The following is a 23,651-nucleotide window of genomic DNA, read 5'->3' on the forward strand; positions in this document are numbered from 1 at the left end:
ACATGGAAACTCTCCCAGCTGAGTGTCTGTCCAGGTGCAGGTCAGTGTCAGAAGGATGGGTTTGTGCTGGGAGGCTTGCCTGGGTTTTTGCTGCTGCTCCTTTGCTGGAATTGGGCTGGTGTGCGGTGCAGGATAGGCTCAGCCTGAGCAGAGGAAAAGAGCAATTACCTGACTTTATAGGTTATACATCTGCTTTCTCAACATTGTCTGCAGCATTACTCTAAAAACACAGCAGTGTTCAAAGTCATTTTGCAGGCATCTTAAATTAGTTCTTATATCCTCTCAGCAAACCTTGGCAATTGTACCTGCACTAGCAAAACCTGAATTTATAGGTGCAGGGTGACAAAAAATACCACACTGATAATTTCTGAAGCTGCTTCAGAAGCAGGAGATTGGCTCTCCCTGTGCTAACTGTGTGGTACTGATGGAAAATGAGACATGCTGATGTGGAAAAAAGGTTTTATTGAGGCTAATTTCAGATCACTTGCTAGAAGCAAAGCTCCTTATGCGATAGGTGATCTTGTATTTGTGTCAATACACTTGCACCAGTTTCGTGCGTGTTTTGTTGGATTTACAGCAGCTGCTGTGCTCATGGCACATAAATAGTTGAAAGCTGCATAGCTCCTAAAGGTTTCCAGGGAAAAGCTGCTCTCCAGTGAACTGTAGGAAACTTTAACCCTTTGCATCAGGGCAGCATTTCTTTAAAATGCAAAGCCTTATAATGCATTGTGACACGCACGGCTTTGCATTGTATGGGTTTTATTTCATCCTTACTTAGAGCATGGTGTGTCCCTCAGTGTTGTATTTCACATTAAATTTAAACATTCCAGAAAGGCAGTGTTTGCTGGCTTATGTATGTTGCTGGCACAGTCAGCACTGGCCAGTGATTGGGCTTGAAGTCCCATCTTGCAGATTTCAAAATGAGCTGAAGCTGTTGGCTTGTACAAGCCTGGCTGTGCCTTATTTCCAATCCTTATTTCCACCTGCAGTGGAAAGAGCAGTAGAAATTGGCCTTGTCCAGCCTTTCTGTGCTGAACTGTTCTGATAATGTCACTGGTTTCACTGTGCGGTAGAGAAACTAAAATGTGTCGAGATAAGGATTTGCAAAAGTGAAGTTGAGTTGGAAAATTGCCATGGATTTTTAATAAACTGTCTGCAAACCTTCCTGAGGATCTGATGCTGTGAGCATTTGTGAACTGCTCATTTACAGCACAGCTACACCCTAGTGATGATCCTCAGCTTAAGATGTATATTCCAAGTGTCTTCTTTTTCCCTGAATATACATAAAAAGTGCCGTCAGGCGTCAACAGAACAGTGAGCAACCATCAAGTGTGTAGTTTCCTTTATGGTTATTTAATATACACTGCATAATACTGTGCAGATTGCGAAATGTGGAAATTATTACAAGTGTAAAAAGTTTTGGAGAGCTCAAGAACTCGCTCAGCAACAGAGTATCTCCCTCTGCTCCCTCAATCATCGCTCAGAAAATCCTGAGGAATTATTATTCCATTCTGGTATTGAAACTCATCATATTGAAGGTACACGTGAAACTGGATTTTTTAAGACGTTTCCTCTGTGCAGTTGTTACTTTAAAACATATCCCAAAGTGTAGCTTCAGAAAGCATGTCAATTTTTTTTCCACACTGATGAAAGGAAAATTATGTTGATCCTGAGGGCTGATACTGCTTAACATCTTCATTAATAACCTGAGTCATGGGCTGCGCTGCGCCCTGCTCGCATTAGCTGGTGACACTAAATTGGTGAGGAGCAGGGGCTGTCACTGCTGCTGGCCATGGCTGCCACTGGGGAGACCTTGGAAAGCTGCAGGAACACGCTGAAATTCGGGACAGGCAAATGTGGAGTTTAGCCCCTGACTGCTGCCTTCAGCTGCCTACGAGGGGCTTTAGAAAGAAGGTGAAGCCGAGTTTTTCGCAGAGGTCAGACGCAGGAGGACAAGAATCAGCAGTGACAGGCTGCAGCAGGGGAAATTCCACTTGAGGATTAGAGAAACTCATCTGCAGTGAGGATGGAGCACTGCAGCAGTGGCTGCAGGAGCGGCATTCCTGTCCTTGGAGATTTCCTAAGCTTCCCTCTGCAGGGCCATGAGCAGCAGGTCTCATTTGAGAAGTTTGCCTTGCTTGGAGCAGGAGGCTGATCAGATGATCTCCCTAGATCTTGCCCAGCCTTTGTTATCCCGTGATGGATCCGTGTTCCTAAACACCTGGCTTTATCTGCTCTCTTTGGATATTCGAGGTAAAGTCCCAAAGGACAGCGAGGGAGAAAACAGTAGGGTGCTCTGTTGAATTCTGGGAGTTAGTTCCTGCATTGTCTTTTTGAAGGACCTAAAGCCTGTCGTGGAAATGAAGCCTCACAGTATGAAGGTATCAGTGATGTGCTCATTAATTGTATTTATGTTCTACTTATTCTACAATTGCTGCATAAACCTTCTTGTCTATGCGGCCTAGCTTTAGGACTCTTTATCACCTGGATTTTTTCCCCAGTGTATGTCAATTAAGGACCACGTTAGGAGGAGAAATGAAATCTACCACTTAGAGACATCTCTCTAATAGTATTTTTAGCTGAAGAAGCTACCGTTACAGCTGAATCCTGACAAAGGCATTTCTTACTAATCTTTAAAATAGGTCTTGAAGTTTGCTTGGGTTTTTTCGCTGCAGACTAGTAGGAGAGGAAGCATTAGATTTCTGTTGTCCTGAAACTTATATCAGTGCTGGAAATAAGTGGCAAATTTCTACAGGCTCTTTTTTTACACGAGCTGTTGTTTATCACAGTGTGTGCAGGCCCTCTCTGACTCAGATTGTCCTCAAGCATTTCTTTTCTGAGGTCTTTGTACACATCTAAGCAGGGCTTATCCTCAGAGGGAGATGCATTTATGCCCAGATTTGGCGATTTCATTTATTTAGCACAGCTCCCCTCCGCTTCAGCAGGAGTTAGAGAGCAAGGGTGGCTCTGTGGTCATCTTCCAGGGACAGGATCCAGAACCTTCAGTACCATTGGCTTATTTACTTTAAAGTCTTGGAGCCCTATAGCTCGTGCCAAGAGATATATTTAGAATAGACCCCTCTTTTTGCTCGGTAGGTTTTCTCCGATCACAATTGATGGTATGACGAGCCTTGTGGGAATGAATATCCCTGGTCACACCGGGACTGGATGGTGCATCTTCGTCTACAACTTGTCCCCCGACTCGGATGAGAGCGTGCTGTGGCAGTTGTTTGGTCCCTTTGGAGCGGTCAATAATGTCAAGGTGATCCGCGATTTCAACACCAACAAGTGCAAGGGATTTGGCTTTGTCACCATGACCAACTACGACGAAGCTGCCATGGCCATTGCCAGCCTTAATGGATACCGTTTAGGAGACAGAGTATTGCAAGTTTCCTTTAAAACCAATAAAACCCACAAATCCTGAATTTCATATCCTTACTTACTAAAATATATATATATAAATATATATACGAACAAAACAAAACAAAAAAAAAAACTCTTCAAGGCTTATATTCAACCATGGACTTTATAAGCCAGTGTTGCCTAAGTATTAAAACATTGGATATCCTGTGAGGAACAGGAAAGGATTTTATAATGCTTAGAAAAAAAAAAAAACCTTTGATGCATTGAATGTTCTTTCATAGCTGTCGTTGTTGAATATAATATACATAGATAACAATGTGCAGGGATTTTTACCCGGCCAGCTAGTTTTACTACCTTCCTTGAAGGTGGGTCTTTTTAAGATGACCATTCACTCATTTGAAAAAATAATAAAACAAAAAACAATTTTTACGAACTAATGGGATTAAAGCGAGAAAAAAAAAAAGATTTTTGTTTTCTTTTCTGTTTTTTCAAAACATTGATTGAATCAGATTGGTAAACCCCCCACACAAATTAAAGAGGAACAATAAAAATTGCAAAAAGAAGAACATAATTTTGCAACTTTTTTTATTTTTCCTTTTTTCTTTTGTATCATGTGAACTAAACAGTCTTCTGTTAGGGAATGGGGTAACGGGGGATACCTGATGACATAACAATTTAAATAACATTAACAATGTTGCCAAAGAGGTGGTCTCTTTGCTGAAAATGGGTTTCAAGAAAAATCTATTTTTATAAAATATAAAGAATTTTTACAAGAGAATCTGGATTTGAGAAAAAATATTTTGACTGGCTAATTTAGGGGAAATTGACAACTTTGTCATGTTCATACTGCACTGGTAACTTTTTAGAGATCAAGATGTGTGTTTTAAACTGGATTAGTAGATTGTTTTTTGAAGGATGGGCTACAAACAGATGATCTTCGTATCTTTTCATAGCATGTAATAAAAATATTAAATACAGTACGGGAGAGTGTTCTTCCCAGGCACGCAGTTACCCACAGTCAAAACCCAAAAGCAAGGAGATGAGTTGCAAGACGGTTTTTCTTTAAGTCATCAGTATGGGATATCAGCAGAACAAAAGTTAAAAAAATTAATTTTTTGATCAAAAACTTCCTTGGTTTGAGCAGTAGGTGCTACAAAATTATTTACATATCTTAGTATCATAGTTAAATGTAATGTGTTTAGAAAAAAATACATTTGCTTTAAATTTGTTAAGAATTTTCAAATTCACTTTATAGCCCAAGCTAATATAATTGGGCTGTGTTGGCACATTTGGAACACTGTTTATGTTGCTTGAAACACTTATTTATTTAATTGCCGATGTGATGCATATGGCCAAAATCAAATATAGCTAGTTTGGCTAGTCTACTTATTTGTTTACTTAAACTATGGGAAGAAGCATATTATTGTGTCATTTTGTTGTGTGTGTATGTGTATATATAATATAAATATATATATATATAAAGTTATTTTTTCTTTTGGTTAATTTATTATAAGTTGTAACACTTTGCTAGTTTTGTTTGTATATGTCTTAAAATGTTTTCTTATGATACTTAAGTGACAGAGGTATCAAGGTAACTTGTGTAGAAATATTGTTTGATATATTGTCATGTTTGTTGTGAATATTTTTTCTTACTGCACAGTAGAAAAGAAAACAACTGGGTCTTTATTTTAATGTAATTCAGATTGGGGAAAACAGAGCTAAGGGAACAAAATGACTGAGGGGGTGCTCTCCCATGTCCAGTGCACTGATCATTTTAGTATGTTTGTGCTTTGTACGGTTATATATTTAAAACAAAAAAGGGTCATGCTCTTCCCTGAGTACTAGAAACAGTTACTCGCTATGCATAATCTAGTTGATAGTTAAATTTGCTATTGCTTTTCTTGTCTTGTTATATAAAATCTTTTCAATACAAGTTTAGTCTTAATGGTAATAAAACGTTATGGTTATTTATAACTTGTGCTTATTTTGTGCATTTTTTCCATGCTATACCCACTAACTGCATGTAGACTAAGTATTGTTTTTTCACACTGAAGAGGCAAACTTTTGTAGTAGACAAATAACTAAAAGCAAAGGCTGCATCATAATTTTATCAGTTTTTTACTTTAACAATGTTAGATTTTAGTTTAAAGGAACACTCATTCAATGTTCAGGGAAACCTTTATACATCATCTGCTATGAATGAGCGCAGTTTGCTGGGAAAGTTTTGATGCATTTGCTAAGCATTAGTGGGGAAGGCATGTCAGAATCTTTTCTCTACGATGTGTTTTACTATCTGAATAATAATAATAATTTAAAAAATCTTTCTTAGGACCAGGCAGTTGTATACTTTAGTTATAATGAATGACTTCATGTTAACCTTGCTAGTTTAGATCATTTCTGAGGGAAAGTATTGTAAATGTTTTTTTCATAACCTTGTTGTGTTTGAATTATTTGTACTTTAATTGTCCAGACAATAAATGAAAGTGTGTAGAATGGCTATGGACTTTCCACCTTTTTAAGTGTGTTCAGATGTTTTAGTGTTCCCAGCTGCACCTCAGCCGAGGTCCAGGTTTAGTCTCTGATTCCAGAAGCAAGGTCTTCAAGAGAGAAACGTTCTAGTCAAACCAGATTGAGCATATTCATGATTTGTTTTTCCTTCCGAGGGCCAGAAAGAATCGGCCGTTTAATTTAAGATGTTGAACACCAAATACCAAACTGTAACTTTCATTTATTTGAATGTGGAAGATGCTGAAGGGTTTCTACTATATACAGTATTTTTACACAATGAAAATATTAACTCAGTCAATATCAACACTTTAAATCATAGTGAGCAAATTTCAGTGATAACAGTTTTTAAGCCATCATTTAGTTTGACTTTTCTATGAATATGCTATGAATGTCATGCAATATGAAACAGTGTACATATTGTCTGATGTACAACAGTATATATGATCACATTCCAAATTTGATTCTTTTCACCATGTGTTATAACTAGAGTTGATACTTCTTTCAGTTGACTTGTTTGAATCTCATTAATACAAATATTCACTTCATGTTTATGTTCTGTAACATTCACTAATTGAGAATATGTACCTTGTAAAACTGCAGCATTGAATTTCGTAACTGAGATTAGGAAACTCTATCAGAGGGCTGGATGGACTGTGTGGTTCTTCAGCTCCTTCACCTATTAATAAACTCGTGTTTTTGTGAGATTAAGTTACCATGTTGGTTATAATAATTAATTTCAAGCCACAGAATGAGTTTGTTCTTAAATTTAGAGCTTGCTCAATTCATCCTTAAATCCACCTCACCACGCCATAGGAAAAAGCAGAACTGGTTAATTTGGTCTTTTTAAAGACTTGGCTCTGAAAAACATCATCCTTCCATCTACCTATATATGTATATACACATATTTTGATCATATACATATATATATACACACCTTACAACATGCATCAGCCCATTAAAAAAAAAAAAAAACTTCACTTTCCATTTAAGAAAGTGATATTTTATAACCAGCACTATTTACTATGGCTCTATCTGCTTTGTAGCATTTGTTAGGGTTGTCACCTAATTTTTCTGCAGTCCTTTCTTCAGAAAGTAGTGAGACCAAAACCACTGTATGGTCTGGATGCTCTTAAGACAGAACACAGCTGGCACTGGGGCCAGTTTTGATTAGCTCCACACTTCCACTGAAGGGTTGGCTCCTTGTCTTTACCTCTCCCACAGAACCTGTTTCTCCATTCAGCAGCTTGGTGAGCTCCTGTGAGCTGGAGCACACCAGTAACATGAGAGAAAGGACTCTGCTACCTTTAGGGATCTGGGATGCAAAGTTCAGTCCCCTTTTGGGGGTATCACAAATGGGAACAGGATAAAAACAGTCTCAGACTGGTTCCCTGTGCTGCTCCTATGGGAGCATTTTCAGAAAGTTTTACTGAACCACAGTTTCTGCCCAGCTGGGATCAGAACCACATTTCACTAACGCACATTCAAAGTAATCAAGGTTTATATTTCCTTCTTGAAAGGGTAATCACTCTTTCTGCAATTAGTGAGCCTGCTGCATAAATGGAAAACCACCTGGGGGAGGGTGTTTCAAGTGCATTCACTTTGTGTTCCACTTCAGCTTACCTTAGACACGGAGCTGGGCTTGGAGCGCGCTGAGAGAGGAGCATGTGTTGGGAAATAGCAGCTGACAGCTCCAGGGGAGCAGGGAGCCACCCTTAAATCCACACTGAGGCCATTCAGCTTTCCTGGTGCCCCTGGGCTTGCAGCAGCCAAACACACGAGCACTCTGGTGCTCCTTTCCAGTGGGAAGGGTGGGTAGGGGGGTCTGGGTACTTGGATCAGCCTCAGGGTCACTGAGGGGAGAGGCACACCCAGGGCTGTTCAGGGAAGCCTTTCTCCATCACCAGAAGCCAGGCAAGGTTACCTTGCACATCTCACTGACATGGCTACAGAGGGATGAGGTCAGAATGTGGTGACAGCAAAGATTTGCTCCCTGCCCCGGAGATCTTGCAGGCTGAGCTCCCTGCACAGGAGTAATTCATTGTGCGTACAGAGCAAAGTGAAAGGAGATCAAATCCAGCATAACTTCACAAAAGCTCTGACATCTCAGAATAATACAGTGTCTCTCTTCTAAAGATACCTGACTTCCTAATCCCAGGAGATGGGATGGAGCCACTCCAGCTGAGCCTCAGCAGCTCACAGGGGACACATCACTTGGGCACAAACAGGGGCTGCTGCAGGAGGGAAACACAAGGCACCAGCCACACACACACACAAATCCTGTGGGATGCTGCGCTGGGCATTGCTGCAGTGCAGCCCCATGCTCGGCACAGTGCCTGCATCCCAGGTGCTTTGGGGTACCTTCAGTGCCTGGGGAGTGGTGGTGCTGCTGCAAGAGGCACTGCTGAGGCCTCTCCCAGAAACACTGTGTGCCACCGGTGTGCTCGAGGAATTCCAGTGGGATCGCATGCAGTATGGCACCAGGGTGATCAAAACAGAAACTCTGAAGTCACCAAGCTTGAATTGTTTCTACTTCCCATAAACACAACACCTGTGTTTTAAAAAGCCTGCTCCTGTAAATCTTCCCAGAGCTGAGCATTAGAAAGGGCTGTAAGAAGAAAAGTGCCCAAAGGAGGGCTCATACAAAGGCACCCTGATTTAGCTCACCCACAGTTAAAGACAAGAAATCAGACTGGTTCTTCCAGATTGGCCATTTTCCGAAATACTCTTTCTACTCACAGTAGAAATAACTGGGAGGATGGATACACACACACACGCAACAGCTGCTTTTCAGACACAGTTGGAAGTTTTGCTTGCCACACTCCTAAGGTATCACTGATATTTTTAAATGCCAGTCCAGCATATTTTAAAATATTTCATCTAAAATTTCACTGAGAGTTTAAATATTACCAAGCTGCAAATTTTTCCTTGTGCAGTAGCAAAAAATAAAATCCTAAACCCTCTATTCTGTTCATTCCACAATAAGCCTCCTGTCTCACATCGCTGGGGTTTGGAGCTGCCAGCAAGCAAGACCCAGCTACTGCTGCTTGCAGGAAAGCAAAATCTGCAGCAGGTTCATATTCCCTGTCCCAGAGAGCAAGCAAACCCATGTGCTAAGGGGAGCATTGCTTTGCCAACAGGCCCAGAAGCTTGTTTTTGTCACCAGAACCACATGTCTTGTCCCCAAGCCCTCCAGCCCAGCCACCAGCCTCATGCTGCTGAGACCCCCAGGCCCCTGTCAGGTGTGACATCCTCATCCTCTCACTGGGGCATCCTTGGGGTGAGCCCAGCCTTGCTCTGGAGTCTGAAGGACAGATGACACAGGATTTACTTCTCTGTCAATCCACCCCACGGCACAGGGTCCCCCACACTGGGACTCTCCCTGCAGGCCCACAGTGCCCACTGCATCACTGAAAATAACCAAATTCCCTAAATTCCATTTCTGATCAGCCATCGCAGTGGCCCAGTAGCCCTCACGCAGGAGGAGGAGCAGGTGAACCACCACCTCTGGCCTTATTTTGTCCATCCTGAACACCTGCTTAACACCACAGCCATTCAGGCCCTTTCCAAGGCCACCAGTGTGACCCTGTCCCCGACAAAGCCACATTTTTGGTGCCACCCAAGCACATGGTGCCATGGGGCTGCTGAGTGCCTGACCTCCCCTGAAATGCTCCAAGTTCTCTTTCTCCTCCAAAACCAGGCAGGGAGCCTGGGATGCTGCATGGCCAGGGCACGGGTGTTTCATAATGACACAAAAGTTTATCAAATTAGAGGAAACAAAAATCCCCTAAACTCTGAAAATTAATATAAGCAATGCTATTGGAAGAGCAATTATCTACAAAAAAAATCCCTGCCAAAGGAAAAGGGTTGAGTTTGGAGCCTTGGCTGTGCTGGGGTATCACTGTGTGTGCCACTGAGTGTGGCTGAACTGCCCCAGAAACCTTCCCAAGCAACACTGAGGCAACCTGGCAGTCCCAAAATGCTTAATTTTATTTAGTGACTTTTAAACACACACAGTCATTACCTCCTCAGTCTGAACATCAGGACTGACTAGAGTTGCCACAATCCATTTGTTTAAAGCAGCACTAAGGGCTTTTCTTCCTTGCATTTTGTTGGAATTGCACAGGTCCCAGCAAAATGATATGCAAGAATTAGCTTTTTACGAACAATACAATTCTGATTTTAAATCAGCACATGAGACAATTAATTTTGTAAGATAAGGAATCTGTTGCAAATATACAGCAGTACACCCACACATCACCATCTGCTGTGGAGAATTAAATGTACAACTCACAAATTAAATCCTGCAAAGTTGGTGCAAAAAGGTCCTTGCCTTGAATTTAAACAAGGCTGTGGAAACCTGCAAACACATTGCAAAAGATCATGAAAACAATAACAAATTTGTCCATCTGTGAGTCAGTTCTAGCAGGGTTGGGGTTTTGTTTTGTTTTTTTATATTGGTGCATTTGCAATAAATGTTGCAGCTCACAATGCAAGTTGTGTAAACTGTATTTGAGCTCTCCTGGCCAGGAAAAGTCACTCTTGGAGGTGCTCCTTACACGTCCCATGACTTTACCCCAGGTCTTCTATTCTTGCAGAGAGGAAAAACAAAACAAAACAGAACACAAAATTCCTTTTTTTTTCATACTCAGTTTATTGAAGAAAAAAAAATATTGGCAAATCTGGCAATTGTTGTGGATGTTTTATTATTAGATTTATTAACAAACACTGTTCCACTGAAGTGAGGAAAAATAAACATCAACAATTACTGCTGCCATGAAAAAAATTCTGACAAACACAAATATCTGCATCCCTTTGACTCCCCTGGAGCCAAACCTTCATTCTCTGATTTTCCCTCACATATTCTTTTAGCACGCTGCTTTTCATTTATTTACACCTGGCAGAACCATCTGAGACTAAGTCACATTTCCACAAAAATTGCTCTGGATTGGTGTTCTCAGGGATTTTAGCAGAGTTGTGGGGTTTTTTTGAAAATGAAAAGATTTCCTAAACCTTTTCTGAGATGCATGTGCTGCTTTAACACACACTTATCCTCTCACACACCTGGGAAGTGCTCTCAGTACACACACCCCGAGTATAATTTATGCTGAGGGGCCTGCTACATGTTTAACTCAGATAAAGTGTATCCATAATTAAGAACTGCAGCATCAGAGGTGCGAGGCGCAGGGAAATTCGCGGAAAGGATCCTATCGACGGAACGAATGCTGCCGAGGACTATTTAAAACCACAACCTAATCAGAATACTACGCCTCTCTATATATTTATATCAATATCAGCAACCCTTTGACATCCCCAGCACTGCTAACACTCTGCCTGGAAGCCGACTTATCGCAGCTGCCTTGGGCACACTCGCATGCATAAAAAATCAAGTGACTTGATTAATCAGGCGAAGTTGCTGAATCATGGGCTTGCAGCCCTGCCTGCCCAGCCCGGGCTATCCATGGGAAACTGGCAGCCTGGCACTGGGATTAATCCCTATCAGCTGGTCTGCAGACCTGTGCGGCCCTTTGCCAGCATTTTTTTTTATGAGAAATAGAATCTTAAACATTTCAGGCCTGAAAAAATAGCCATGTCAAAGGGATGGGAGTGTGTGAGAAGAGGATCCGACGCCAAGTGGCAAAAGGGAAGTGGAGCTCAGGAGAAGAGAGAGGAAAGCTGGGAGCAAGAAAATCCTGGCTCCACCTGGAAGCACAGCCAGAGGCAGCAGTGCAGGTGTATCCCAGCTCGAGCAAACCCTGTCTGAAATTCAGCAGCCCCACCAAGGGAAGGGCAGGAAGAAGTGAGGGATGTGTGATAGGGGTGGGGATGGAAAGCAAAAGTAGCCAAGCTGTAGCACCAGTGCAACCACACCAGGAAAATGGGAGCACTTATGGGTCTCCTGGGCATGAGCTGCCTTGCCTTGGGCTTTCAGAAGTCAGAGAGGCTGGGGAAAAAAAAAATTGTCCTTAACACATAAAGAGCAATTTGTCCAGAAGTAAAAAAGATAAATGTCTAGGGGATATGTTTTATTTGATACTCCTTGCAAGGCTTACCCTGCCCAGGGTCCAGTAAGCTTCACCTGCTCTCAGGACGGCTGGGGGCTTTGGGAGAAGGAGCTTCCTTTCTGTGCCAGCCTGTGTCTGGAAAAAAGGAAAAAAAAAAACCTTTGGAAACAATTCACTGAGCCCTACAGGGACCATGTGCAGCAGCCCTGCTGTCTGGCCATGTCAGATGGGAATGGTGCTTTTTGTCTTGGAGTTCAAACCCTCCCCTCCAAAGACATTATCCTTTGGTTGGATCTTCAGGTGAGACAAACGGCCAGTGCTCCTCTGAAGGACCCTGCCCCAGCTGCTTTCTGCTAGGAAATCAAGAAACTTTTTGTTTAAAGAAACACATTTGCCAAATCTTTACTGCCAGGCAGCTGGTCGAGGCTTTTGCTTTGCTTTTTCAGAGGGTAAGTTAAGTGTCCTTGAATGAGTGTCTGGAATAAAAGGAAAAGGAGGGCAAGCGCCCTTTGTGCCAAACCTCTTATGCTTCCTCCAGTGTGACTCTGCTGCACTTGTGAATAATCATATTAACATATATTAGCAGAGTTGTGTGCCAGTAATGGAAGAGATTGTGAAACCACAGTACCTTATCTATTAAAATAGCCAGAGCAATAATATCATGTCAGCTGAATTAAAAAGCAGAGAAGACACCAATCAGGTTGATCACCGCCTAAACCCAGTGTATTTTTGGCTACACACATATATATCTCAATATGAACTGACTCTGTGTGTATTTTCAATATTAAGAGATAAAATACTGCTCTTTGCCATGTTATAAACCAAGTTTGTGCAATGGAACAGATTTTTAAAGCTAAGTTAAAACCTCTTGAGACTAAAGGTTTTATAATGGAAATGCTGACAGACTCTTAACTGGAGCACTGGGATCTCTCTTGCTATTATGACCAGATAAACCAACAAGGTAATTCAATGTAGTGTTCCAGCTCCAAGACACTAACACACTCCTTCTGGTCCCAGGTGCTGAGGGGAAGTTAAATATAAAACCTAATGAAACTGCTGTGACTGACTACAGGGCTGGCTGTTTGCCCCTGCACCAGGGAAAGGTGAATTTCCCTCCTGGGAAGGTGTCTGAAAGGCAGGCTGGTTCAAGTGCAAGCTCTGGCTGGAGCCTTCTAAACTTCACAGAAGTCAAATGGCTTCCTAAAGCCTAATGGGTGGCTGAAGTTGGAAAGCTGTGAGAATCAAGCCCAGTCTCTGCACACACACCAAGAACTGACTGGAAACTTCAGACAGGTCCAATACTCCACACACACCACACAAGGGTGCTGGGGGCAGGATGTCTGCTCACAGGGGCTGGGGCACACAGACCTGCCCTCCCTCCCTGCAAAATTACCCCAGAAGCCTTCAGTTCAGCAGCTCAAATGCCAGGGAACCCAGCTCTGCTCTCAAAGCACAGCATCAGGGAAGCTGGGGTGCCACCCCTGGCCCCAGAGGCAGGAGACAGCAGTGGGGTTGTGCAAAGCTGGCACAGCAGCTCTCCAGCTTCTGACCAAACAGACAGCAAAGCTGCCAGCATCAGGAACGCCGTTCATGCCATGCTTTGACACCCAGAAAACTTTGCTACTGCTTTTTGTGCCACTTATAATATCACCAAGACTACTGGGGGGTGCACACGCTGCCTCTACCTACACATGAAGCCCTGAGCAAAGGTCCCAGGGTTGGAGGGCTGGTAGCACTGCCTACTGTCAAGACTCTCTGACATTTCCAATTACAAGACTCTATTTTCAGCTGCTTATAACTGTCATATTTTGACCAGTAACTTGTCATTTTTCCATCCTGGGCATCTGCCGCAGGCTGAATTTTTTTGGAAAGCTTCAGCCAAAACAATATAGCTATTCCCAAGGGCAAGGCCAGGGAACAATGCACTGTTTTGTAATTGTAAAAGAGAAAAAGAACTGACATCCTCTTCTTTAAGATGCACCACGAGGCCTCACAGTTTGGATAGGGGAGTAGAAATTCAGTCGATCTGTGACCTTTGTATTAAGGATGTGCCTTTTTGTTACTGCCATGAAAATCTATGCAAGTGTGGCCAAGTGAAAGCATTTGGAAAAATTCCAACCTGACTTCTTCAGCAAACACTTTTCTTTCATTGAGAATCCTAAAAGCTTTGAGGATCCTCTTCTGCTGGGCTCATCTTGCCCTCCAGCTTGTGCATAAGGGAGTAGCCCCATCCCAAAGGCAAAGAAATGGGAGGAGAAAAGGCAGAACTGGAACAAGGAGGAGATGGAAGGGAGCAGGCAGAGTGATTTGCACCCACCAGAGCTGCTGGCTTTCCAGGGCAGGGAATGGCATCCAGGATCCTGTGTCTCAGCATCAGGAGGCTGCCAGGAAGTGCTGTGAGATCCCACTGTGCCCGCTGGGAAGCAGCAGCTTTTACAGCTCCTGGGTTCACAGCCCACCAGCAGGAGCTGCAGCTGGAAGTGCTCCACACTCTGGAAATCAGGTGCCAAAATGAGCAGCAAACATTTAGCAGCCCCATGCAAAAGGCTGGGTTAAACTCCCTTCCCAGGCCCACTGAGCTTTTGGCAGGTCCATCCAGGCAGCTGAATGGGGACAGACTCCCGTGCCCAGCTGCATTCCCACAGCCCTCCCAAATCCGCTGCAAACAAAGCAGGCACCTGTGGGAAAGCATCCCTGACTCACCTGTGCTCCCAAAGCCATCCTGGGCACCAGCCTCTCCTGCACCCAGTCCTGTGACACCAAAACCACACACAAGTGGTGCAGGGGGCTTCTGTTCGTGGACTCCCTGAATTTTTACTCCAGGAATACAATCCTTCATTATGCCCTTTGAATATGGAAATACAGGAGAGAGAAAATGGAGGCTGCCAGGACAACTCTCCTTTCTTGAGAGTTGTCTTTGATTGGCACATCCTTCCTTTACAGAAAGCTGATGTTTATTACTGCAATATATTTATTTTGAAACTCAGTTCATCTGCTGTAAGAAATTACTCAGACCATTAATTCTGGAAGCCAATGCTGAGAGATCATGAATGTTAAGAATTCTAATTATGTTTGGTCTGGAAAATTTAATGAATAAAAGAGACTTTTCATAAGAATCTCAAGCCATAATATTTTAATGCTATTGGCATTAATTAAAATATCTGGAATTTTTAAAGGAGTCCTCTCCTTCTCCCTTTAAATATTTTACTCCTACCATTAGAACAGAAACAGAATTTTGCTAAAGCCACAAAAAAAAAAGTGTTCTCTCTGGCTGATCATCTCATTTATAATCGTGTCATGGCGGGAACAACCTTTCGCTGAAATTTTGTTTATGCTTCAAAAATTTTTCTCCTAATAACATCTTCCCCACCCCCCTTCCCAAGCACTAGCAGGCCTGGATTTGCCTTCTGTGCAGGGCTAGGGAGATAAAAGTCCAGATGATTTGGCTTCCTACAAGGGACTGAGCTCTCAGTGCCTGATTAATGACACTATCCATCTCAGAAGGTAGTGATTCCCTCCTTTAGAGCTTAGGGGCAAAAAATAGCCTAACCTTTGAATTCATGCTTCATCATCCTCCTCTGGCATTTGTGGCTTTCTGCAGGACACAGGGCTCAGTGCTGCCCTGCTCCCCACACCAACCAGCACAGCAAACACCTGGCAAAGAGGGGGCACCTGCTGCTCTGCAGGCACCCTGGGTTCCCATGGGTTTGGTGCTGTGTCCTGGGTGCACAAAAAAAAGCAAATTTCTAGGGGAACCCTTGCACTGCAGGGTGGGCAGATCGTGAGTGCCAAGGTCTCTGCTGCTTGTGCTGTGACCAGTGGCAGCAGTGCTGAATGCAGAGGTTACAGAAGCTCTGGCTCTGAGGTCTTGGGAAGTGGGCTCATTCCCTGACTTGAGAGCTCAAATGAGCTCAGAAAGATAAAAGGGTTTTTTTTTTTTGTCTCTGATCTTAAGCTCGCGGGTTTTTACTTGGATTTTTCTTAGTATCTAAATATACAGTCGCTTGCTAGTTAGTAATAGTGGGACCTCACCTTGTTTGATGGTGTTCTCAGTTTTTAGAGTGCCTAATTAAAGGAAGGACACAGGAACTGCCAGTGCTCAGCCATTGAGAAAATGGAGCCAGTGGGTTTTCCAGGCACTGAATGTGCCAGGAGCTGCACTATGCCATTGCCTGGGCAAGGCAGGGGCAGGTGAATGGAACATTAGGGGCAGTGAAGAAGCTGCCATGCCCTCAGACACATTTAAAAAGGCTTTTTCTCTTGAAAAGGCCACAACTGTAGTTGTGAAATTTGAAAAGTGAAAACAACAAAATAGCATTTTGCAGTGGATCAGGGGAAGCAGTTTCCACAAGAACTGGAAACAACAGAAGGAGGAGGTTGAGCTTTATTTCTACCAAATTGGGCACAGCCTCCTCTGTCTCAGAGGTTCTTGGCACACGACAAGGCTGCTCCTGTTGGGACTCTGCACATCATCGCTGCAGAGAGGCAGGTCACTGCTCCCTGGCAGCGCCTTCTCCAGCACAAACATGCGGATTCAGCAGGCTGCCAAGCCTGCCTCTGCTTATTTCTGTGCTGGGCACAGCCAGGTGTCACACAGGTGAGGTTGCACACAGACACACAGGAGGCCCAGAGGGCTTTTATCTATTTTCTCCATGTGGCTGAGAGAGCACTCAAAGGCACCTGCTGATTCTGTATGTTCGGTGCCGCAGAGAGGAAAATCGATGTGGGAGCTACAGATGGCTTCAGTGGTACAGGCTATTCCAGCCTGCTTTCCTGATGCAAACACAACTGATTCACTCTTAGTGCCTTAACTTCACTGACCAGTGTATTTTCAGAAATATTTCATTATTCAAAGACAAACACTGAAGAAACATGTTGTAAACATGCCTGGTTCTTTCAGGTGGAAGGAGGTGAGAACCATTTGTGCTGAAGCATTTCAGAGACTTGTTTTAGTGACTTCACGTGGTTTCAGGAAGCTTTTCCTCTCATATTGAGCTGCCTTTTGCAGGTGTTTTTTTTTCCCTACACCTTGGGATCCAGTATCATTTCCTTGTTTTTTCTGCACTCCAGTGCTATCAGCCATCCTCAAGTGTTTGTCTCATCACTTTCAAGACTGCACCCCTACCCAGGAAAACAGTGAGGGACAAACTTTCTGCTCTCTGCAGGCATTTCTCCCAATAAGCTGGAAAATAATGTTTGTTTGGCTCATATTCTTAGCTAGCTGCAGACTCCCCACTGATACCCCCTGCCCTGTCAATTGCTAACTAATCGTGCCTGCAGTAAAAGTAATCCAAACTGGGGAGTTATTCAGCAGCAGCAGAAGGATCCATTAAAACAGATGATGCTCTGTGCTCCATTTCTGTCCTCATCCTCGGGGATCACCCTGCCTGGGCTCTGCCCCAGGGCACACCCACGCTCTGCAGAGTCACCCTGGAGTGTCCCCTCCAAGGGCTGCCAGGCTCATCTCAAAGGGACAGGGCAAATCCAGGCCAGGGGGGCTGTCCCCGAGGGACCTGGCTGCCAGGGGATGTTAACAGGCAGGAATGCTCTCCAGGAATGCTCAGGGGCAGGAAGATATCCAGGGGGCTGCTCTGATGGTTTTTCAGCTTTCTTATCCTTGACACACAGGCAGCAAAGTAGCTCAGTATTTGGTTTGACTGAGGCTTCAAGGGGAGCAAACCCCTATAGTGTTCAGGCCCTAGGGAGGCAAAAAAAAAATGCACAGTGGTGATGTCCTGGAGCCAGTTCAGCCTTGAAACTCAGTGGCTGCCTGGCAGCAGGAGAGACCCCGGCCTGGAGGCTGGAGCGGGGTTTCTGAAGGCCTTTGGAACAGGCCTGTGGTATTTCACAAAGTCATAAACTCACAGAATCCTTTGGGTTGGAAGGGACCTTAGAAATCACCCCCTTCCACTGTCCCAGGGTGCTCAGAGCCACAGCCTTCATGGCCTTGGACACTTCATGGACGGCACAGCCACAGCTCCTCTGGGCAGCCTGTGCCAGGGCCTGCCCACCCCACAGGGAGCAATTCCTTCCTAACAGCAAATCTATACCTGCCTCTACCAGTTTAAAGCCATTCCCCCTTGTGAAAAGCCTCAATGTACATTTACATCCCTTCCCCTGAGAGTGGATTGGTTCCAAGGCCTTTATGTCTGTCCCTGTGGGTTTTGTTGCCCCTGTGAAGACCCAGGCTCAGGCTCAGCCTTGCTGCCAGCATTGGCTTCCTGGAGATCCTGCTGTACAGAGTAACAAATACATCCCTGTTACACCCGTGAGCTCAATTCAGGCACCTCCAGCTGGGATATAACCCCTCCTAACAACACCTGGGGTGCCCTGTGGGGTCAAGAGGCCCTGGAGCTGGAAGATGAGGGGCACTGATCGAATGGAGTCACCTCAGCTGGGCCCTGCACCAGCCACCATTGCTGCTCCAGAGAGCGCTGTGCACATGGCTGGACCTTGCTGGGCTTCCTCTCCCCACTTTGCTTAATTGTGTGACATTAAAGCCACCCCTGAGCCAGTAGGACAGGCGTGTGCAGAATGTACCTATTTACCTTGCAGGTTTTTAAATTCAAATGGGTTATGTAAAGCAGCACAGTCTACACAATTTAAATTGGCCTGACTTCTGAAAGCTGCAGGTTCCAGGACCTGAAAGAAAGCCTGCAGCTAGGCTGAGTATCCAAGGGAGGTCCTCCTGGCATACAAAGATCAAGCACAATCTGAAATTCAAACATACCTTTACGCTCAGTTTTTATCTTATTTCAGTTTCACGCAAAATAATGTTGCCCTAGAAATGAAATTTCCCCACATGTCTGGCACAGCTCTACAATGGCCATTTAGTGGAGCAGTAAAGCAAAGCACCAGGTACTTGACAGCTCTTTTTGTGTCACTCCCACCATGCCTTCTAATTCCAGAGAGCTGCTGCCATGTACTCCAACAGGGTTTCTTTGCTTTCCTGAAGCAGTTACATGACTTAAGAGCTTGGTCATCTTTCCTGCTAATAGGAATTGAGGAATTGTACATAGGAGGGGCACACGGGCAGAAAGCCCTGCACATTAAAATCAAGCTTGCTCAGGACACCACTAATATCATCCACACAGCTCTGCAAAAGGAATTTTTATTATTTTCCCAGCTTAACATGCTAGCATTAATATTTCATTACTAGATTTCACTATGATTTTGGTCCTGTTACTGTCTCAACCAATTTATTGCTTGAGAAGGTTATTTTTAATCTTCAGCAGTAACTGAGAATATACCCTCAGAAAACCTTTCCCAATGTGGAATTTCTTTGCTGTTTCATTATAATTGAGGTGATGCTGTATCCAACAGCTCTTTATGAGAACAAAATATATTTTAAGAGAAGAGGGAGGTTTATCAGTTTCTAGCTGAAAGTCTGCATTGCCCACTTGTCTTAATTTGTAATTATAGAATTCCAGACATTACGAATGAGGAGAATGAGCTAAAAAGATGTGATTTGATACAGAAAGGCTGGGTTTAGCACAGAGCACTCAGTGCTTCTGAGGTCCTACAGCACTGGTGCTCCAGCAGTTTCCCTTTGAAAAATGAAGGTGTTTATTTGGGTTCTGATTGAAATAAGGTTGAGGATGTAACAGCACAGGCAGCATTCGGCCAGGTTCGTTCCTCTCTAGGTTTGTGATTTAGGGCCATGTCTCAGAAACAGTCCTGGCTGCCAGAGAATGAGACAGGACCAAAGACTGCACAGAGAGTCTGGTCCTGACCCCGTCTCCCACCAGCCTCGAGGGTTCAGCACACAGGCTGTGCACTAACTGTAAGAGGAAAAAAACAGGTCTCAAAAAAGGTCTCTCAAAATCTGCTTCAGAGTTACAAAATGTTTCTCGGTGTCAAACACAAGCAATTAGTGTTATTTATTCATCCCCTTAAAACATCTCTCTCCCCAGTTCCAATTCCCTCCAGCCAGGTACTGCCAGTGATATTGCACCTCCCCTTAATTCCAGCCTGATGGATTTAGGACAGGATGTGCCATTTTGGTCCCTTATCCTACCCTGGGGAGTCTGCTCTCTTTGCTTTGTGGACAACTTCTTTGTCCTAAGTGCAGGGTTATTTTCCCAGCTGTTGTGGGGATGGGGCAGGGATGCAGGCAGTTCTCTACCAACCGCTGACATAAAGAATAACTGATCCCTCACCAGCCAGGAAATTCAGACTATTCCCAAAGGTACACAGAAAGGCACAGGGATGCTGGCCTAGCATCAAGCAGATGATTTTCCTTTTCCCATAAACTCAGAATGTTGTGACATCTCCTAAGGGGATCTTTCTTCCTCAGGTGCACAAACCCTCCCCTAAATCCTACCTGGGGTAACACCACCCTCCATGTGCACCAAACCAGCCATGCAGGGGCTCCCCTGGGCTGCTTTGTGCCCCTCCAGAGTGCATCCCCAGCACTTCAGTCCAAAGGAAATCGTGGATCTGTGCCTGTCTGTGCCACCTGGGGCAGCATTAACCTCCATGGGCACCTGAGAGGGTCACTGGGGCACAAATCCCCACTCCAGCCCCACATCCCAGTGCAGTCTGTTCAGGGATAGGGACACATCAGCAGCTCCCCAGCACACCTCAGGTACCTGCATTTCCAGGGGTTTTACTGCCCCAGTGCTTATTCTAAAACCTCTCCTGTGGTAATCATAGCATAATCATCCAATTTGGGGAACTTAAAACCAATTCAGAGCAGAACCAAAGGACAAAAATTTTTCACTCTGAGTTTTTGTGGTTCTCAAAGCCTGCTGGTGAGTGGCCCAAACAGAAGAGTTCATCAGTACTTGGACAAGCAGGTTTTGGGGAGAAACCAGGAGGTGGGCTCATACTTATCCCTTTAACAGACTCCAGGAACAAAGCTAATCCAAATCAAATGGTCTGTCTTTGACACAGCATCAAGCAACTCATAAAAGCCTTCCTGGATTCTAAATATTGGGTACATTCTTCACAGGGAAGATGAGCAGCAGACCACATTTTCCATTGAAAACATTTTCTTCTGTAATTTTTCCTGATCTGAGAATTGTAACAAGCGCATGGAAATTACAAGCTGCTATAAAAATTACAGAGACTAAAACTACAATTTTATCCTCCTGCATTAGAACAATTTTAACATTGTTAGAGGAATATATCTCTGCAATTTTAAAATTATTTGAGTCATGACAGAAAGACTCACAACTGCAATATTTATCTTTCAGATTCATCTTAGGATGTTCCTGAAGACTTGTGAGATGTCACATTATATAGCATTTTGTGGGGACTGGAGAATGTCACTTTGACAAGCAACACATGTAAATTGGAGCCATTGATTATGGGGAATTTAATTTTATCTATTCGGTATTCATGGTACAATAAATAAAAATACTTCAGTGGTCACTGTAGGACTGCAGCAACTTCTACAGAAATGCAATTTATAGTTGCATATTTTTAACAGCAAGCTTCGGCGTACATTTGATTAAATTCTGCTTTCCAGTGCACTTAATGAGAATTCTAATTCTCTAGAGATTTCTATAGGCATGCCAGGTAAAGAGGAGTCTATCAAGTCAGAGCTGTGGTTGTTAGTACAAGGAGCTGGTTCCTTTGAAGAGAAATAAAATTCATAAGCATGCATGCATATATTTTAATATTGCCAAGATACATATTGGCAGAGCAATAAATAGTAAGAAGATTTATTACCCACTCTATTTCCCAATGTATACAAATGCAAGTGATGCTTGTGAGGTATAACATCTTTTGGGCATGTGTTTGAACCGAGGGGCTGAAGCAAAGCTTATTTATTTTGGGTTCTCAGAAAAATTGAGGTTGATTCAGTCTCTGCATTTCTTCAAGTTATCCCATTGATTTCCCTGCCTGCCTGATGAGGAAGGTGAAGGACTTTCTCTAAGGGATGCAATGTCAAGCCCTGACTGAGGGCTATCCACTTCTCTAAACAAACAGGGTCAAAAAATAAAAAAATTCTTACCTGCTCCTATTTGATATCTCTCTGCTCCAAATCACGATCATTTTTATAAGGACTATCTCACTACCACAATCATCTTCTTACAGCAACCTGGAAAACACATTTACCCTTCCTGGCAGGAATATTGGGGGTGTCCAGAGAGGACAGCTCCTTCCTATATCAATCTGTAGCCACAACCTCACCTCAGGTAAATTCTACAAGAGATAATTTAGTTTTGGCAAGTGTTTTTCCCTTGGCTGCAGAGCTGGGAGAAGGACAAGCCCTGCTGAACACAGGGACAATTTTGCCTTGTTGGAGCCTGGGTGCTGGAGAGTGTGAGTGAAAGCCTGGGCACATTCAGCTCAGAGGCAAAACCCTGCCACAGGAATGGGATCAGGAATTCTTCCATGCAGGGATGGGTGCATCTGCCAGGTCTGGAAAATTATAATGGCTGCTTGTCTCCAGACTTGTTCTGGATTCACTGCAGAGTTTATTGATTATTGGGTGTTTAAGTAATTTTTTGGTGTGAAAGTATGAAAAAGATGATCCAGTTTTACATTGCTTTTAATATGCATCTTTCAAATTAGCTGAGGAGCTCAGTAAATGTGCACCCACCTTTCTGATGGGAACTCAGTGAGGGTTGCTATTCAGGATAGCAGAAGGAGGACATTGGCAAGACAGGGAGAGAGCAGAGAGTGTGGAGCTGTGCCCCACACTGCAGTCATCAGGTCACAGTGTTATTCTTTAGGAGACTTTTCTTGCTGTCACAACTGTTAGACCTGGAATAACACTAAAATTGGTCTCCCCTAAAGAATATAAAAGAATATAATAAACCTTTCTTTTTATTGTCTCAGCTGTTACGCTCTGAACCAGTGGGTTATTATTATTGTAATACTGACCAATGCTCAATTTGTAATTCTTACACTGGACTCAAAAAAAAAACCACACTGGGAGAAAAAAAAAAAGCAACCAACCAAAAAACAACCAAACCCAAACCACAAGAAAAGAACAAATTAAATATAGCTTGTGCTGATTTTCAGAAATAGGTTAATAAACATTGCTCAGATGAAAGGAGCTTCAAGCGTTAAAGAAAGAAATCAGAAGGTCTCACTTAAGTGATTTTTTGGCAGGAATCAAATTAACGAATATAATATGGATTGCTGACAAGGTGCTTGATCATTCTCAGCAGCAAGGAAATTTTTATGTATATATTATATTTATTTATATAGATATATATGCATGAGTTTGTGTTTGAGTTGATTCCATTAACACTTCATTTGATAATGATAAATAGCATTTTTATTGAAAAGGAAAATATCATGAAGTCCTGATTTGCAAGAGCAAGTTAGAATGTGTGACATTATTATGTCCTACTGGTTTTTCTTCTTCTTTAAAAAACACCTTCAATGCCAGCACAAAAGAATGGAAACATTTTATTTAGAGCATAGACAATATCAATCTGCAAATAACAAAAAGTACTTTTTTTTTCGTAAGAGGGTGGAGGATAAACCAGAAAGGGAGACATAAAAGACACTTAATTAGATCATGGAACTCTTTCTTAAGCAGTTCAGCTTCTTAATTTCTGTTAAACTCAAGCCCCGTCCATCCGGGGGTTGATTCTGTCAGTCTGTATCTGTGTCTGTGTGCCCGTTTCCATCTCCCTGGGCATCCACGGCTCGGGAGCGGCACCGAGCATCCCGAGCCGTGCGCGCTGCGAGCTGCAGGATGCAGCCCCGCTTTGACAATGATTGCGGCTGACACCGACAGGCGCTCACACCCCATTCTCGGGCTCTTTTTGTTTGGCCTCGCCTACACGTGTCGTCTGGCCAAAGTTAAAAATA

The 23,651-nt window shown here is 43.5% G+C and overlaps 1 protein-coding gene and 1 long non-coding RNA gene across 10 annotated transcripts in view; one reads left to right on the forward strand and one right to left on the reverse strand.

The window, feature by feature from the left end:
* The window catches only part of ELAVL4 (ELAV like RNA binding protein 4), an 80,169-nt gene extending 74,309 nt beyond the window's left edge, over positions 1–5,860 (forward strand). For all 9 annotated transcript variants that reach the window (XM_064720528.1, XM_064720524.1, XM_064720523.1 and 6 more), the window contains exon 7: positions 3,097–5,860. In XM_064720528.1, coding sequence (XP_064576598.1) covers positions 3,097–3,424 — 328 coding nt within the window. In that variant the 3' untranslated portion in view covers positions 3,425–5,860. The remainder of the gene's footprint in view (positions 1–3,096) is intronic.
* Positions 5,861–11,498: 5,638 nt separating this feature from the next.
* On the reverse strand, positions 11,499–14,383 carry LOC135450777 (uncharacterized). The gene is made up of 3 exons (XR_010441158.1): positions 14,191–14,383; positions 11,922–12,008; positions 11,499–11,812 (listed from the first exon to the last, which is right to left on the reverse strand). It is a non-coding gene; the product is annotated as an uncharacterized LOC135450777 (long non-coding RNA).
* Between the last annotated feature and the right edge of the window lie 9,268 nt (positions 14,384–23,651).

This window comes from Zonotrichia leucophrys, chromosome 8 (genome assembly GCF_028769735.1).
Source record: "Zonotrichia leucophrys gambelii isolate GWCS_2022_RI chromosome 8, RI_Zleu_2.0, whole genome shotgun sequence".
NCBI lineage: Eukaryota > Metazoa > Chordata > Aves > Passeriformes > Passerellidae > Zonotrichia > Zonotrichia leucophrys.